A 17,023-nucleotide genomic window follows, 5' to 3' on the forward strand; every position below is an offset into this window, starting at 1 on the left:
TCATTATGAGATGAATTATATCTGTATGACATAAAAGAAGCACTGAAACGATTTTTGAAGCGAACTGTTCGAAAGGATCCATTTGCAGAAATGAACCCAAGATCCCACCGCTAGTTCTAATACCGAACCAAATCTCGCGAGATCGGACGAGGGGATAAGTTAAGGAAACATGGCGATGTCTAATTTGTTAAAGGTAAGAGACACTTAAGCTCTTTGCCTCCAAATTCTCCAGAAACAGTCAAAAACCCATGTAGACGCCTATAACCTTCAAATGACTATGTTGTACCATTGACGTTTAGCGGCTTGCTCGGACCCTTACGTGCATGTCCAGTGAGTTTATAAGACTGTCTTGCAGCCTGTGTTTAGCTAGCAGGCTGTGAGCTAGCTGAGATTAATAAAGCCAATAATCACAATAATGCTGGACTGCATGCAGACTACTTGAAGTCAATTTTAACTCCACTGGTGTTGACCCTCAGTATTATGTTGCTTATAAATATATATCATAAAGGGGCATGTGCCTGATGACAGTTAGCACGCATGTTGCTAGCTTGGCCAATGATTAAATAACACTTGTGTGTTATGACTGAGCTAATGATAAAATGACAATATGTGTTGATCATATCGAGTTTCATGTGCTGATCTTTTCTTGCCTTACGTGTCACTAAGGTCAGATATTTTAAGAAGATGAAGATATCATTCAAGGAATATGAATTAGAGAGAAGAGAAATTCCATTTGTATGGAGGATGCTTGTTTTCATGCAGTTAAATACAGTGGCTGTGTCTCAAAAATTAGTCATCTGAGTAACTAGACAATATTTTTGGTGTCATAGATGTGTTCAATTGCACCAGTGATATCCAAGATGTCTAGAGACATAAACTATCAGGTTGCTTTTAAAAACTGCAGCCTGTTGATTGCTATCTATATTTGGTGGATATGACATTTTAAACATTTTTTAAATAAAACTACAGACTTATTTTCTAGCTAAAACTAATTTCATATCTAGCCTTTTTATTTATCAAATATATATGTACAATTAAATAATATGTTTACACTTATTGGCATTGGAAATCACGTTTAATAACATTTTGTGTTCACAAGTGATATTTACCTTGATTTTTCCTTTTTTTTTATCACTTCTCATATTTCATTTTAAGCTCTTCACTGTCTCCTTGGTAAACAAGTACAATAACGTTTTAAAAATATAAAACTTTATTAGTGGCAGTATTGTTCAGTGTGATGTAAATGACACCACAACTATTATAATTTCTGCACAATAGCACATTTAAAATGGTGTGTATATATATATATATATATATATATATATATGCACTTTATTTGATGCATTTTCATATTTTAAGATTAAAAGTCTAAATCTGGTGCAAGGGTTACACAGTAAAATCTATACATAAAAGGTATTTGAAAAGGAGCAAATAGCATGTTGAAAGATTAGTAAAGAATCTTTATTTGTGACCTTAATTTAACAAAAAACTAAAGTAATACAAAAAAATTAATTTGTGCTGTCAAATCAATTAATCGCATCTAACACAACAGTTTGTGTGTGTGTGTGTGTATATATATATATATATATATATATATATATATATATATATATACATACATACACACACACATATATTTACAAACTTTTATGTTAGATGTGATTAATCTATTTGACAGCACTACAAAAAACATGTAAAAAGTAAAATATTTAAAAATTCAAATAATACAAAGAAATGTTCCATTTTTATGCATTTAAAAAAAAAACAGACATAAGAAATAAAAGAATTGTATATGCTTTGAGATGCACTGATTTTATGGAAATATTTAGACACAAAAGTCTTCCATAATATCCGGTTCATTGTGTCACATATTAATGCAGACGTGCTCTTGTTCATCTGTGTCCTCTTCCATGTCTTTCTGCTTAGAACAAGGGTTCCCTCCAGTTTGAGGACAAGTGGGATCTTATGCGCCCCATTGTCCTTAAGTTGCTTCGCCAAGAGTCTGTAACTAAGCAGCAGTGGTTCGATCTTTTCTCGTAAGACCTTATGAATTCAGATCTTTTTACATCCTACACATTAACTATAGTCTAAGTGTTCAGTCTGTCTTTCTATTCTTCTTCATTCTCATAGAGATGTTCATGCAGTTTGTCTATGGGATGACAAAGGACCAGCAAAGATCCACCAGGCCCTTAAGGAGGACATCTTAGATTTTATTAAGCAAGCTCAAGCGGTAAGAGAGGTTCAGGATTAAGTGACCCATTGATGTTCTTTAGCAGAATCATTTCTCATTCTTGATCTCTGGTGTTTAGAGAGTGCTCAGTCACCAAGATGACACGGCGCTCCTCAAGGCTTACATCGTGGAGTGGAGGAAGTTCTTCACGCAGTGTGACATTCTGCCCAAGCCATTCTGCCAGCTGGAAATCACCCTGATGGGCAAACAAGGCAGCAACAAGAAGTCAAATGTGGAAGACAGCATTGTTAGGAAGGTCAGTGGGATAAAACTTGTTTTTGGGCTGAAAATATCACATAAATGCCAAGAATCAATCTTTTAGCCTATGCTGTTTCCAGATAATGTGTGCACAAATCTTCACTAAACATTATTTGTATTGCAACTCCCATCCAATAATCGCAATAAGCTTTGTGCTTTGTTACTTCTGATATTAAACAAAATCTCAGCTTTCAAATTCTGTCAATTTTATTACGCATTTACAAACAATAAATACCGCTTTGGCGACTTCGGTACCAAGCTGGTACTGAAATTTTAAAAAATGTGACGATACCAGCATTTCCCCCTAGCATTTTGAGCACTGTTAAGCGGATTCTTAAACACCTCTGATTGGCCGTTGTGTTCACACGCTCAACAGATATGTCTGTGATTGGCTACATTGATCACCGCTTCAAAATCCATCTATCAGCAGATCCCTAATATATCCGCTGATAGATGGATTCGCTGATAGACGCCTACTTTCAAACACTCCAATGTGTATCTGTGTAAGCGCTCGTTGAAGAGCATCAAAAATGTCTATTTACAACATTTTTGAACAACATTTTTGAAGTGGTGATCAATGTAGCCAATCACAGACATATCTGTTGAGCGTGTGAACACAATGGCCAATCAGAGGTGTTTAAGAATCTGCTCAACAGATCTCAAAATGTTAGGGGCGGCGCTGATGGCCTCATAGCCAGCGCGCCGACATGCAGCGCCAATGCGCTTCGGGCGACCCGAGTTCGAGTCCCGGCTCGTGGCCCTTTCCCGATCCCATCCCCCTCTCTCTCTCTCTCCCACTTTGCTTCCTGTCTAATCACTGTCCTATCATAATAAAGGCAAAAACGCCAAAAATAAATCTTTAAAAAAATGCTGGTATTGTCACATTTTTAAATTTTCATTTTTAAAATTTGGTACCGAAGTCATTACTTTAGACAACCTCACATGTAATAGCTCAATAAATGTTTCAACCGCAGAAAGACGTCAATAAAATGTCATGTAAAAAATTTTCATTTACCACAGGAAAGCCATTCAATTAATTTTGATAAATATATGCCATTACTTTATTTTAAGGTGTTCTTGTTACATTTAAGTACTGGGTATTATCAGTTAACTACATGTACTTATACTATAGGGTTAGGATTTCCTTGATAAAAATTGACTGATGACTGTAACTGATATTTATCTAAATGATTCTATATCTAATTGAATTGAGATTGGAACTGAATGGAATCACAAGCTTATGAATCGAATTTGAATCGAATTGTCAAATTTGTGTGAATGCCCAGCCCTCTTGTTTACCTAGAATGGGATTCATTCTTTTGTTCTGCTTGTTTTGTTCTTGCAGCTGATGCTGGACACTTGGAACGAATCTATATTCTCCAACATCAAGAATAGATTGCAGGATAGTGCAATGAAGTTGGTCCACGCCGAGCGGCTGGGAGAGGCGTTTGACTCGCAGTTGGTAATCGGGGTCAGAGAGTCATATGGTGAGATTTTCTGCAGTTCTTCTATTGGATTGATTTTTTTTTTTCATGAAAATTCAAAGGATTTGATGGCGTTATTAGTTAGAAGTCTCTTATAATCTCTTTCTCAGTGAACCTGTGCTCCAATCCTGATGATAAACTGCAGATCTACAGGGATAACTTTGAGAAAGCCTACCTAGACTCCACTGAGAGGTTCTACAGGACACAGGCACCGTCCTACCTGCAGCAGAATGGAGTACAAAACTACATGAAATATGTACGGCCTGCCAGAGATCAGATGTTAGACTATGTATTCTATACTAATCAGATTAGATGATAACTGCACAGCCAAACACAGAGCTAACACTCTACAGTTCTTTTTTCCTTGCATTTGCAGTCATGTATTCTCATATCTCTGTTTACAGGCTGACGCTAAGTTAAGGGAAGAGGAGAAACGTGCACTACGATATTTAGAGACACGACGTGAATGTAACTCTGTACAAGCAGTGAGTATATGATTGGCTTTTAAATAATGCATTAATAATGCGTTCATTCATAAATAGGGCATCAATCATTAAAATATGTGTATTTTTAAATGTAAATATATTAAAAATTAATTTATTTATTTTTGATATGTAATTGAAAGTAAAGTCATATAGCCAGGTATGTCAGTCTGAAATTGTGGATTGTTTTTTCTCAGCTTATGGAATGTTGTGTGAATGCACTTGTAACGTCATTTAAAGAAACTATCTTGGCTGAATGTCCAGGCATGATCAAACGGAATGAGACTGACAGTGAGTATGAGACTTTGAAATCTATACATTTAAAATGATCCATTTGGGGTTTTATATAAACTACCATTAAAAATTTTGGGGGTGGGTGAGATTTTTTGGTAACACTTTACAATAAGGTTCATTACTTAAACATTAATGTATTAAATAACCATGAGCAATACATTTGTTACTGTATTTACTTCATTAACGTCAGTTAATGAAAATACATTGTTCACTGTTTTTTTATGTTAGTTCACAGTGCATTAACTAATGTTAACAAGATTTTAATAGTAAATGTTGAAATTAACATTAACAAAGATTAATAAATGCTATATAAGTGCAGTTCATTATTAGTTGATGTTAACTAATGTAGTTAACTAACGTTAACTAATGAACCTTATTGTAAAGTGTTAACGATTCTTCTGCTCATCAAGGCTGCATTTATTTGATTAAAAATACAGAAAAAAACAGTAATATTGTGTAATATTATTTCAATTTAAAGTAACTGTCTTCTAATTTAATATATTTTAAAATGTAATTTATTCCTGAGGTGCAAAGCTAAATTTTCAGCATCATTACTCCAGTCTTCAGTGTCACATGATCCTTCAGAAATCATTCTAATATGCTGATTTGCTGCTCAAGAAACATTTCTTATTATTATCAGCAGTTGTGCTGCTTACTATTTTTGTGGAAACCGTGATAGTTTTTTTTTCAGGATTCTTTGATGAATAGAAATTTCAAAACAAGAAATCTTTTTTTAACATTATAAATGTCTTTATGGTCTTTTGATCATTTTAATGCATCCTTGCTGAATAAAAGTATGAATTTATAATGACCCAAATCTTTTGAACAGTAGTGTGTTTTCCACAAGGTTGGCATATTTTCTAAATAGCTATATAATAAACATCAGTGAACTCTTTATCCACAGAGCTGCACCTCATGTTCTCTCTGATGGATAAAGTTCCCAATGGGATTGAGCCCATGCTGAAAGACCTTGAGGAGCACATCGTCAGTGCTGGACTGGCAGACATGGTGGCCGCTGCCGAAACCATCACAACTGTGAGTCCTTAACGTTATTGGATGTAGTTGAATAATAAATTGATGGTCATGGTTTTACTTATTTTATTCCAAAGAAAATTACTTTTTCTTGTGAAACAGTCCTCTCTGTCTGGGTTTAAAGTTCTGACCTTTGTGTTACGACAGATTCTCAACCATTAGGCCAACTCCGTGCTGTACTGATGTTAACGTTCTTGTTTATGTTTTTCCTCAGGACTCTGAGAAGTACGTGGAGCAGCTCCTGACTCTGTTCAATCGCTTTAGTAAATTAGTTAAGGAAGCGTTCCAGGATGATCCTCGGTTCCTGACAGCCAGAGACAAAGTGAGCATGCCTGCCTCCCCATCTGTATTCATTCTCACTGTCTTACAGTTGGTCTCAGTAAGTAGCCTGCATGACTAGATCACACCGCAGATGGTTACCAGAGATCTGTGATGACACAGGAGAACATTTGAAGGTTATATAACAATAACTCCATTAGAAACTCTGTTGATGTTACTGGAAAATGAATTGACTTGTTTATTACTTTACATGAATAAAGTGTTTATGTCTTGCGCTCCTTTTTAATGACTTTTAACATATAGTTTTTAATTTCCCCCAGGCATACAAAGCAGTTGTGAATGATGCCACAATATTTAAGTTGGAGCTGCCATTGAAACAGAAGGGGTGAGTAACGGCTGCCTTCTGGGCTTCTGTTTACTGTGAAAAGCACAAAATAACTTTTTAACTTCTCTAATGGAGTTCTGCTAATGGACCCTTTTCAAATTTATGAGGTTCTCAGAAAAGGAAGTCATGATAGGTGGGTAAACCTCTGTAGTGGTGAACAGAAAGTACAACAAATATATTTTTTGTGCTCCCATTTGCTACTAAAGCAAAAGAAAAAAAATCCATGGTAACTTTTCTATGACTTTCCAAAAGAGGCAAAAAAAAAAAAAAAAAAAAATATATATATATATATATATATAATATATATATTCACAGTCTGTGAAAAGGGTCCATATGCATGTGAGCATTCACAATCCATGTTTCAGAGTTGTATCAACTCATATTAATCATGATGTTTGATTTAGTCATCCTCATGTCATTCAAAACCCGTAAGACTTTCGTTCTTCTTTGAAACACAACTGAAGATATTTTTAATGAAATATGAGCAATTTCTGTCCATTGACAGTCCACGCAACTGCCACTTTGACGCTTCAAAAAGTTTACAAAGAAATCGTAAAAGTAATCCATATGAACTGAACGGTTTATTCCAAATTTTCTGAAGAGACTGGATCACTTTATATGATGAACAGATTGAATTTAGAACATAAACGGAAGCTCAACTGTACTTGCTTGATGCACGAGAATGAACCTCACTGGTTCTCGCATATCAAGCAAACATGCTAGAGTTTTCATTTACCATTGCTGATGTGTGAGTTGATGAAAGTTTACATGTGAATGAAAGTCTAAACCTTTTAATGTTTCTAAACGCAGAGTGGGCCTCAAAACACAACCAGAGTCAAAGTGTCCAGAGCTGCTCGCCAATTACTGTGACATGCTGCTAAGAAAAACACCACTCAGCAAAAAGCTGACCTCAGAGGAGATCGAGCTCAAACTGAAGGAAGTGGTGAGGCTTCTATAACATGTCATGTTGTTGTTGTTGTTGTTGTTGTCCTCAAAAGTGTTTCATAATGTAAATACTACGAATTCCTTCCTGTAGCTGCTTGTGCTAAAATACGTCCAGAATAAGGATGTGTTCATGAGGTACCACAAAGCCCACCTGACCAGGCGTCTGATCCTGGACATCTCAGCGGACAGTGAGATCGAGGAGAACATGGTTGAGTGGCTCAGGGTGAGAACAAAAGAGAAATGAGAGTAACTGAAAGACAATTTGAGTGTTTTGTAATTTAGTGGCTCACTGTTTGCTTTGGCCTGGCATGTTTCAGGAAGTTGGGATGCCTGCTGACTATGTGAACAAGCTAGCTAGAATGTTTCAAGACATCAAAGTGTCTGAAGATCTTAACCAGGTTTTCAAGGAGGTGCACAAACACAACAAGCTGGCTTTACCAGGTGACTTACAAGCCCAGTTTTCTCTCTATATGTGCATTTAACACTGCCTTTGAAAAGTTTGGGGTCAAGATTTTTCATCAAGGAATCCTAAAAAAAAAATGTATCAAAATATTAATCTGCACAACAAATCAGCATATTAGAATGATTTCTGAAGGATCATGTGACACTGAAGACTGGAGTAATGATGCTGAAAATTGAAGAGGCTGCTCACTGCAGAGCCAATGGGTGATGGGGGACAAAAAGTCACAGACGTTTCTTTAGTTAACATTTGTAATAAATATATTAGTGATGATGTGATGGCTTGTTTTTCATTTAGTTCTTAAGGTTTCTTTCACTCCCTTCTGTTACCCAGCGGACTCTGTGAATATAAAGATCTTGAATGCTGGAGCGTGGTCACGCAGCTCAGAGAAAGTGTTTGTGTCTCTGCCCACCGAGCTGGAAGATCTCATCCCTGAGGTGGAGGACTTCTACAAGAAGAACCACAGCGGCCGCAAACTCCACTGGCACCACCTCATGTCCAATGGCATTGTGGGTGTATTTTATGCATTGTGTTTAATGCTTAGTAAATGGTGTAAATGCTTGTAAGTTATAGCTAATCAATCTGTGTGCTCTCCGGTAGATCACTTTTAAGAATGAAGTTGGGCAGTACGACCTGGAGGTCACGACCTTCCAACTGGCTGTACTTTTTGCCTGGAACCAAAGACCACGAGAGAAGATCAGCTTTGAGAATCTGAAACTTGCCACTGAGCTGCCTGATGCTGAACTGAGACGAACTCTCTGGGTATTCTTTTAACCAACATAAATGAAATTCACTGTAGAAAAATTGAAACTCGAGAAACTTTTGCACAAGAATTGCACTTTTTGTTAAGATGTTAACTTAAAACAGATCATTGTTTGTATATACAAGATTTAAAGAAGAACATACACTGAAAAGTTACATAGATGGATAATTATTTGTTGATTTAGTGTTTTAAGCATTGCAAAAAGCATCAAGTTTTATTTCATAGATTGAAAACCGCTTTGAAATTACGCAAACGCTATAGGTCTCTAGTATTTAAATAAAGGTTTTTTTGCTTTATTCCCTGGATTTAGAGTTATATTATTTTAATATATTAACAATAATTTATTCATTTACTTTTAAGTAATTTTGTGACACCGTGGGAAATTTTGCTGAGGCCCCCTGGTTGAGAACCACTGCTTTAACATGAACTAAACATGCACTGATGTTAAAATTCTGACCGGTATGGTTAAGCCGATAATTATTTTTATGTAATAACCGATAAATGACCTATAGTAAAATGTTATAGTATTTTGTGTAAATAAATTAAAAATAAAACATTAAGAACTAAAATCAATCATAATGCTACTATGCTATCTAAATCAAATTTAAATATCACATTATAATGTACAGAAAAAAAAAAGATATTCATTTTGAAATTTGATTACATTTAGCAGTGTTTTTAAAAATGAATTAGAAATATCCAATATCGACTGATTTTTGATAAGTTAAATATCTTTGTTTTTAGATTTTGTAACATCATTATCTTCTTAACTTGTTTTCCCTCTCTTTTTGTTCAGTCTCTTGTTGCCTTCCCAAAGCTCAAACGTCAGGTGCTGTCATATGAACCTCAAGTGAGCTCTCCCAAAGACTTCACGGACAGTACATTGTTTTTCGTTAACCAGGAATTCTCCTTGATGTAAGAACATCTCATCTCTTGCTTTGACTTTTACTTGCTTTTTCATTTCCTTTAATTTCAGAAACAATCATTTTTGTTTCTCCTCAGAAAAAATTCCAAGGTTCAAAAGAGGGGGAAGATAAACCTAATCGGCCGGTTGCAGCTGACGACGGAGCGAATGAGAGAAGAGGAGAACGAAGGCATTGTCCAGCTTAGAATATTAAGAACACAGGTACAAAAAGTCAAAAGTCATTACTAGTGCTCTCTGTTCACTAACACTAGTCACTAAAGCCCAAAATATACCTCAACTTTGATGCAAACGCTTAGAGTTTTTTAATCCTGTTAATACTTCCCCCTTAAAAACATACTACCGCGTGTGTAGCCCCGTCCAGTCAGTAGCATGAAAGCAACACGGAAGTGAATGCGAGTCAACACACACATAGACGGCGCGCGAGCGGTGAGCCTTGCGTCTTCACTAAACTTGTCAGTTGTATGTGTTTTAAGGTTTGCTTGTTTGGACATTCAAGCGATTTTAGACGATCGGATGTGTATTATATCGAGCCTACCTGTGCTCGCGCAGCTGCATTGTGGCACGAACACTCATACAAACAGTAGCTGCAAAAAATGTGAAGATCGCACGCACAGAGAGGAGCAGAAACTGTTTGTCAGCGCTGTCCTGTGATTTATCACTAAAGTAGCTTAGAAACTCAAAACTTATTATAGCATATATTTTTCTACTTTTGAAGGAACTATTTACAACCCACAGCTTCACAATTAATAGAGAGACGGTATGACTAATTCACATGCAATCGCTCTCATTACGTACTGGTACTGTGCTAATTTATCTTTATCTGATTTACAACGAGCAGAAATCTGTAAGAAATGTTACGAACCAAAGATAAAATAACTGCTGAAAGTGAGCTGTTATGTCAGATCACTCTTTCAATAGGAAAAATTATCCCACCTTTAATAGTCAAGCATATTTACAGTACAAACCTTGTCAGTGAACTATGAGGGCAAAAACAACAGAAACAAAATAATCGTTCATTAATCGTAATCGAGGTAAAATGTTCAATTAATCGAGGTTTTGATTTTAGGCCATAATCATCCAGCCCTAGCCAGTTATTCTACTTTGAAATGTGCGTTCCGTGTCGGAATGTCTGTTTTTGCTTTGGTCCGTGTGATCCCGCCCACTGCCAATTCACCCAATAGTATTTCGACACACTAGGTTGCCAGTTGGTGGAAAACACAGCGTATTGTAGCCACAAAAGCCAGCAAACAAACTAGGTCAGTGATCGCAAATTCTACCCAACCTAAAAAGCCTTAGCATCCATCTAAAAAGCTCCATGTCCAGAGGCAACCCGTGTGAGGTCGAGTCTGAGGAGGAGGGGGCAGGAGAAACAAATGTAGTATTTTGAATTTGGACTGCAGTACCTATTAAAACCACTTGCTGTCAATTTTACATACTGCACCTTTAATTTATGTTTATTTCATTATTTTAGCATCACAAGTGTTACCATGATGGTGTTTTGTATTTGTGTGTATGACACTGTGTGCACTTTCTGTATATTAGTCCATACCTCTGCTCGTAGAAAGACTACATGTGATGGATTCCTATTCATCATGCTTCATTTACCGCCTCTGTTATTATATGGTTCTCAGTATGTATAAGTAAGAGTAGTAGGGTGTAATATTATATCAGTTAATGAAAAATAATTTTTTTAACTCTTAGTAATGTAAAAACCTAAAATATTGCTACCATATTTTTTACAGTGAAGTTCTATCAACCACAGCTGCTGTTTTTTTACCATGAATTTATTATTTATAGTGTAGTTTGGGCTTAATGTTTTTTTTTTTTTTCTACTTCAACATTTTAGGAGGCCATTATTCAGATAATGAAGATGCGTAAGAAGATCACAAACGCTCAGCTGCAGACTGAGCTGGTGGAGATCCTCAAGAACATGTTCCTCCCTCAGAAGAAAATGATCAAGGAACAGATCGAGTGGCTCATTGAGCACAAGTACATCAAGAGAGATGAGACGGACATTAACACCTTCATCTACATGGCGTAGCGCGGAAACAACTCCGGAGTTTATCTGTAACCGTTCCCAAGGACGACGTACCTGTCGAGGATCAGCAGCGGGGGGAGGGATGGTGTGATGTCTCGAAGATACTGCTTAGGCTGCTGGTCTGATGGCGTAGTCATGAGCTTGTTTTAACGACAGGCAGTCACACATCAGATAAAAATGTATTTAAAAAAAATAAATCCCTGCCTTACCTTACAGTGAAGACACATGGGGATCAGAATAGGAGATACAAAAAAAATAGGAAAAAAGACAAAAGGATTCTATTTTTGCCATTGGTAGTCAGTATGCATGGTGGGCGTTTGGCCTTTTGTATGTGTACATCTCCAGCAGCATGCAGTCAGTGGGAATGTCACTTTCATCCGAGGACTTGCTTGTGTGTGCCGTGTTACGAGTGTTTTTCTCCCTCCCACATCCTCCGTCTGGACACCGCCACCTCCCATCCTCACCGCACAGCCCAGGACAAGAGCCGTCCCATCGTCGCCACTGCAAACACCTGGCCGTGTACGCCGACACCGGAGTCACTGAGGAGCGCGGGCCGGGATGGAGGACTAGCATTAGCACTTTTCACACTCTCCACCATAATATGTCAGCATGGCTATATTTGGGTTGTTTTTCACGTCTTTTGTTTCGTTTTCACTTTTTTCTTTGTCAAATTTTGTAGACGTTGAACCTTCTTTAAGCTACAAAAGATTTGATTGGCTAATTGCAGTTTAGACTTCAAGTTACGCTTCAAAATGCCAGGAAATGCTGGTGTTCAGAGGTCACAAAGGGTCATGGTCTGCGGAGAAAATCTAGCGGTTTGATGGTTTGTTTTGTTTTCGTATGTTTTGGTGTAAATGCATTATCAGTGTGCACCGAGTCAGAAGGTCAGTGTAATGTAATTGCAGTTAATTTTTTTGTTTACAACTCTTGTGCAGAATTTTTCCGTTATCGGTCTCGAATAGCGACTGAGATGCCGACTGATTTGTTCCTGGAGCCTGTGATGAGGTGGCCCCGTAACATAGCCAACTCATTGAACCTGTTGAATTTGAGTCACAGCTCCAATTTAGTCTCATTGCCCCATCACAGCTGAGCACACACAAGCATTAAAGCACAGTTACATGAGTCCGAGTAAAGCAAGCGCCGCTCCAACCTCAGGTAATGTTATTTTAGTAGGTTGTGCTAACTTTCATTAGCGCCGTGCGGTTCTTGCTAAACACACATTTGCCAAAGCAAAGCACAAGAGTGCTGATCTCAAAATCATTGTTGTGATTGTTTCCCCTCTATTTCCGAGGTTCCCTGAGAAAGCCTCTTCATTTGTCGCCACATTTAGTGTGAAATGTTTTCCTCTTTTTTTTATCCTATTATGACCGAGTGTCTCTGAACAAAAGCCTGTGCAATTACTGATCAGCTGTTTATTATAATCAAATGAACTGTCTCATGATTATTAGCATTTAAGTAAGTGCAAAAAAGTATTAACTTTTATTTTCAAATATTGACAGTCTTTGGTCAGTCTAGGATGTAGTTTTTTCAGTGGGTTTGACATGACGGTTGAATCAAACACCAATGTTTTCACCATATATCAGCCTTTCAGTGCGTTGTCTTTGGAAAAAATACCATTTTCACTGGCTGATGCCATCACGTTTTGATTGTATATTCATCCAAACACAAAACTATGGAAGCTTGTTTCCGCCACTCAATTAAAAATAAAAAAGGTATAATTGCGACTTTTAATCTCACAATTCTAACCTTTTTTTCTCACAATTGTGAGTTTACATCTTGCAATTCTGACTCTTTTTCTCAGAATTGCGAGATATAAACTCACAGTTGTGTGATTATAAACAATTGCGTGTTATAAAGTCAGAATTGTGAGATATAAACTCGCAATTCTGAGAAAAAGCCAGTCTTTTTTCCTCAGAATTTTATAACTCGCAATTGCGAGTTTATATTTCACAATTCTGAGAAAAGTCAAAATTTGCGAGAAGTCAGAATTGCGAGTTTATATCTCGCAATTGTGAGTTTATAACTTTAAAATTCTTTCTTACAATTTTGAGTTTATATCTCGCAATTGTGAGTTTATAACGCGCAATTGTGAGTTTATAACGCGTGTTATAGTACTATGTTATAGTACTAGTACTATGATTTTATAATATGAGTTTATAACGCGTGTTATAGTACTATGATTTTCATATTTATCAATAACAGTTGGTGTTTGTTGTGTGCTTGTGTTATGAGTTTATAACGTGCAATTGTGAGTTTATATACAATTGCACGTTACAATTTTGAGTTTATCTCACAATTCTGACTTTTTACTCACAATTGCGAGTTATAAAGTCAGAATTGCGATATAAAGTCAGAATTGCGTGATATAGTCGCAATTGCGAGAAAAAAAAGTCAGAATTGCGACTTTACATATCGCAATTCTGCCTTTTTTTCTCGCAATTGCGACCTTTTATCACGTAATTCTGACTTTTTAACTTGCAATTCTGACTATATCACACTACTGACTTTATATCTTGTAATTCTGATAAAAAAAAAAGTCAGAATTTTGAGATAAAAAGTCACAAATTTAATTGCGAGTTGGCATCTCACAATTCGGACTTTTTTTTCTCAGAATTCGAGTTATAAAGTCAGAACTGCGAGTTATAAAGTGAGAATTGCGTGATATAGTCGCAATTGCGAGAAAAAAGTCAGAATTGTGTGATATAAAGTCAGAATTGCGAGTTATAAAGTCAGAATTGCAAAAGTTATATCACGCAATTCTGACTTTATAACACGCAAATGAGTTTATAACTCGCAATTGCGAGTACACCAAAATTTGAGAAAATTACCTTTTTGATTTTTTATTTCATGGCGGAAACAAGCTTCCATAATACTCAAACTAAAGGGGCAAATAATGAGTTTCTGAGGAGGGCCCAGTGAAATCCACAATGATATTTCTATAACATTGCTGCAGAACAGCTGTCCATCTCCACTATGACATTTCCTGTCAGTTATGTCCTCCGTTTTTAATACAGATCAGTCACTCATTTGTATCCCTAGTGTTTGATTTCACATGGAAACTCAAAATAGTGAAAAGGTTGTTTATAAGATCCAGATGTACAACGGTGTTTGAGAACATTGTGATATTGGATTGTCCTCTTTATTTATTGATAACTTAAGCATGTTTGAGAGGACGAGAGAGAGAAAGAGTGTGCGTGTGTGTGTGTGTGTGTGTGTACGCTTAGGAGCCTTTTACAACAGGGTGATGTCATATCCTGTTTTGTTTATGCATTTTCATTTTTGGAATTTAAAATTGATGTTTCTGCTGACTGTACGTTTTCCTCTATCAATTACTCTAGGTAAATACATATAATTTTATTAGGACAAGCACTATGATTTTCATATTTATCAATCACATTTGGCGTTTATTGTGTGCTTGTGTTATTCTGGAGCCAATTGGGTTTTTTATTTTTGAATGACATCAAATGAAATGCAGTCCCAACAGCTGAAATGTCAGTTCATTGTAATGGAAGATGATGAAACTGAATAAAAATTGTGTGAATGACCTTACAAGGGAATGCTACATGAAATTATGAATTATACTTTATTGTTTGCAAATTGTTTTTTCTGATGCACATGGAATATTCCAGTAACTTGAGTCTGTGCACATTATTCGGTGATATAATGCAATAAGTGAGCGTGAAACAAAACATTTTGAAATCTGTTGATGGAATTTTACATAATAAAGTTGCATACACATATAAACACACTATTAAGTTGATTATATTGTACTGAAATGGGGGTGATAATTTTTTTTTCAACTTTGTGGGTGGCACATCAGTATTTTCATCATTCTAAATATGATAATGTGTACTTATTGTCCTTTTTTGTCACTCCAGTATATCACATACTAGGAAGAGTGGTGTTTGTGTCTTATTTATCACTCTCCTGTTTTGTAGAGTGTCTTCCATCATTGTCACAGCATTAAAGTTTTATTCATTACAAACGCGAAATGATCTTTATACAAACACTGACTAAAAGTGTAAAGGTTTGCGTTTATTCTTAAAAGCATCATCTCAGTCATCATATCAGGTCTGATATGTACTGGTGATGGTTTCAAATCACTATTCACAGCGAACTGGACAGTATTAGTTTGTATGACACATGAGGACAGTTCTGCAATTATTCCCGTATACACTTTCTGGTAAACAGTTCAGCAGAAAACTGAACACTCAAGTTCCCTGTAGTGTGAGACACTGCTGTTGCAACAAGTAAAATATAAATGTAGTTCTGAGAAGGTGCATATGCTCTGCCTATGACTGTCTGTTTTCAAGATTTCTTGCCTGAAGCCTTAAAAGCTTCAAGAATATTTGAAAATGAATAAGACGTATGAAGTGAGTGTGTGCCAATGTACAGTGAAGATCTGGAACGGATGCTGTTCTTGCGGTGTGAGTGAATCATTTTCATGTACTGGATTTTTTTAAATATGTTGCATAATTTATTTACTGGCGAAATAAAAATATTATTTGATTGAGGCTGATGTGAGGTGATTTTTGTTTTTTGTTTTTTCCCATATCTACTGTTTCCACAACACCCTGAACAAATAAAAATCAATGCCATAAACCCTGTGCAATAAAATGAAGGGTTTCTTTACCAATCTCAATATGTGAATATGCCACTATAACTGAATATTGCATTAGTAATATGTCTTATATTATATATTTAATTTGAAATAACAGAGCTATTATATTATCATACATGGTTAAATAGCTTTAGGAAGTTTTAGAGGATTAGTGAGTGAGTGTAATCATAGTCGTGATCGAATAAATATATATGTAATAAAAACTGACAAAAATATATATTTAAAAACAACAAATTGGTTGTGGATTAGATATTTATTAGCATTAAATTAAACTAAAAAACAGTTCTCTAAGCTGAATATCTATTGTTTGAGTAGAAAAAGGTATAGGCCTACATAAGAAAAAATGTGTGTAAAACTTTTGTTAATGCTTTAAGAAAATACTTTTATTCTTTCTAGAAAAAGCAATATACAATGAAATAGCAAACATGCCTGATATGGTTTTAAGTCCCTGCAAAGAATGATTAACATAACAATATAATATGCAAGGAATGTGAAACTCCGCCCCACGTTTGAACCAATAGCAAGTAATTAATTTGCATGTGGTGCAACACTGGGTTTAATGTAGGATTTCCGCACATTTCGTATTTACATAAACTTCATACTGTGGGAGAGATTAATTTGTCATGACCTAATGATGATAAGCTGTTAAATATAATTTCACAAATTAAACTCACCACAGATGTAACACACAGCGTAGCAGCGACCTTTATATAGAAGTAGTTACAACCTCTTCAAATGCCCGGATGAACCTCGGTGGTCCGGGGTGCAGGCTTCAAACCTGTAGCTGCTTAGCGGCAGAGTGGTTCAATTCCACCTTTCGGGCGGTT

The 17,023-nt window shown here is 36.1% G+C and overlaps 1 protein-coding gene and 1 non-coding gene across 2 annotated transcripts; both read left to right on the forward strand.

The window, feature by feature from the left end:
* Window positions 1–59: 59 nt before the first annotated feature.
* On the forward strand, window positions 60–16,089 carry cul5a (cullin 5a). The gene is made up of 19 exons (XM_051863813.1): window positions 60–193; window positions 1,927–2,036; window positions 2,131–2,230; window positions 2,310–2,486; window positions 3,834–3,975; window positions 4,083–4,228; window positions 4,377–4,457; window positions 4,652–4,745; window positions 5,653–5,783; window positions 5,995–6,102; window positions 6,380–6,444; window positions 7,255–7,387; window positions 7,481–7,612; window positions 7,707–7,830; window positions 8,183–8,358; window positions 8,450–8,611; window positions 9,409–9,527; window positions 9,615–9,738; window positions 11,384–16,089. The coding sequence occupies exons 1-19, from the start codon at window positions 170–172 to the stop codon at window positions 11,576–11,578; spliced, it is 2,343 nt and encodes a 780-aa protein (XP_051719773.1). The 5' UTR covers window positions 60–169; the 3' UTR covers window positions 11,579–16,089.
* An 844-nt stretch (window positions 16,090–16,933) lies between these two features.
* trnastop-uca (transfer RNA opal suppressor (anticodon UCA)) lies at window positions 16,934–17,020 on the forward strand. Its single transcript has one exon. It is a non-coding gene; the product is annotated as a tRNA-Sec (tRNA).
* Window positions 17,021–17,023: the final 3 nt, after the last annotated feature.

The sequence above is a fragment of the Ctenopharyngodon idella genome, chromosome 15 (genome assembly GCF_019924925.1).
Source record: "Ctenopharyngodon idella isolate HZGC_01 chromosome 15, HZGC01, whole genome shotgun sequence".
NCBI lineage: Eukaryota > Metazoa > Chordata > Actinopteri > Cypriniformes > Xenocyprididae > Ctenopharyngodon > Ctenopharyngodon idella.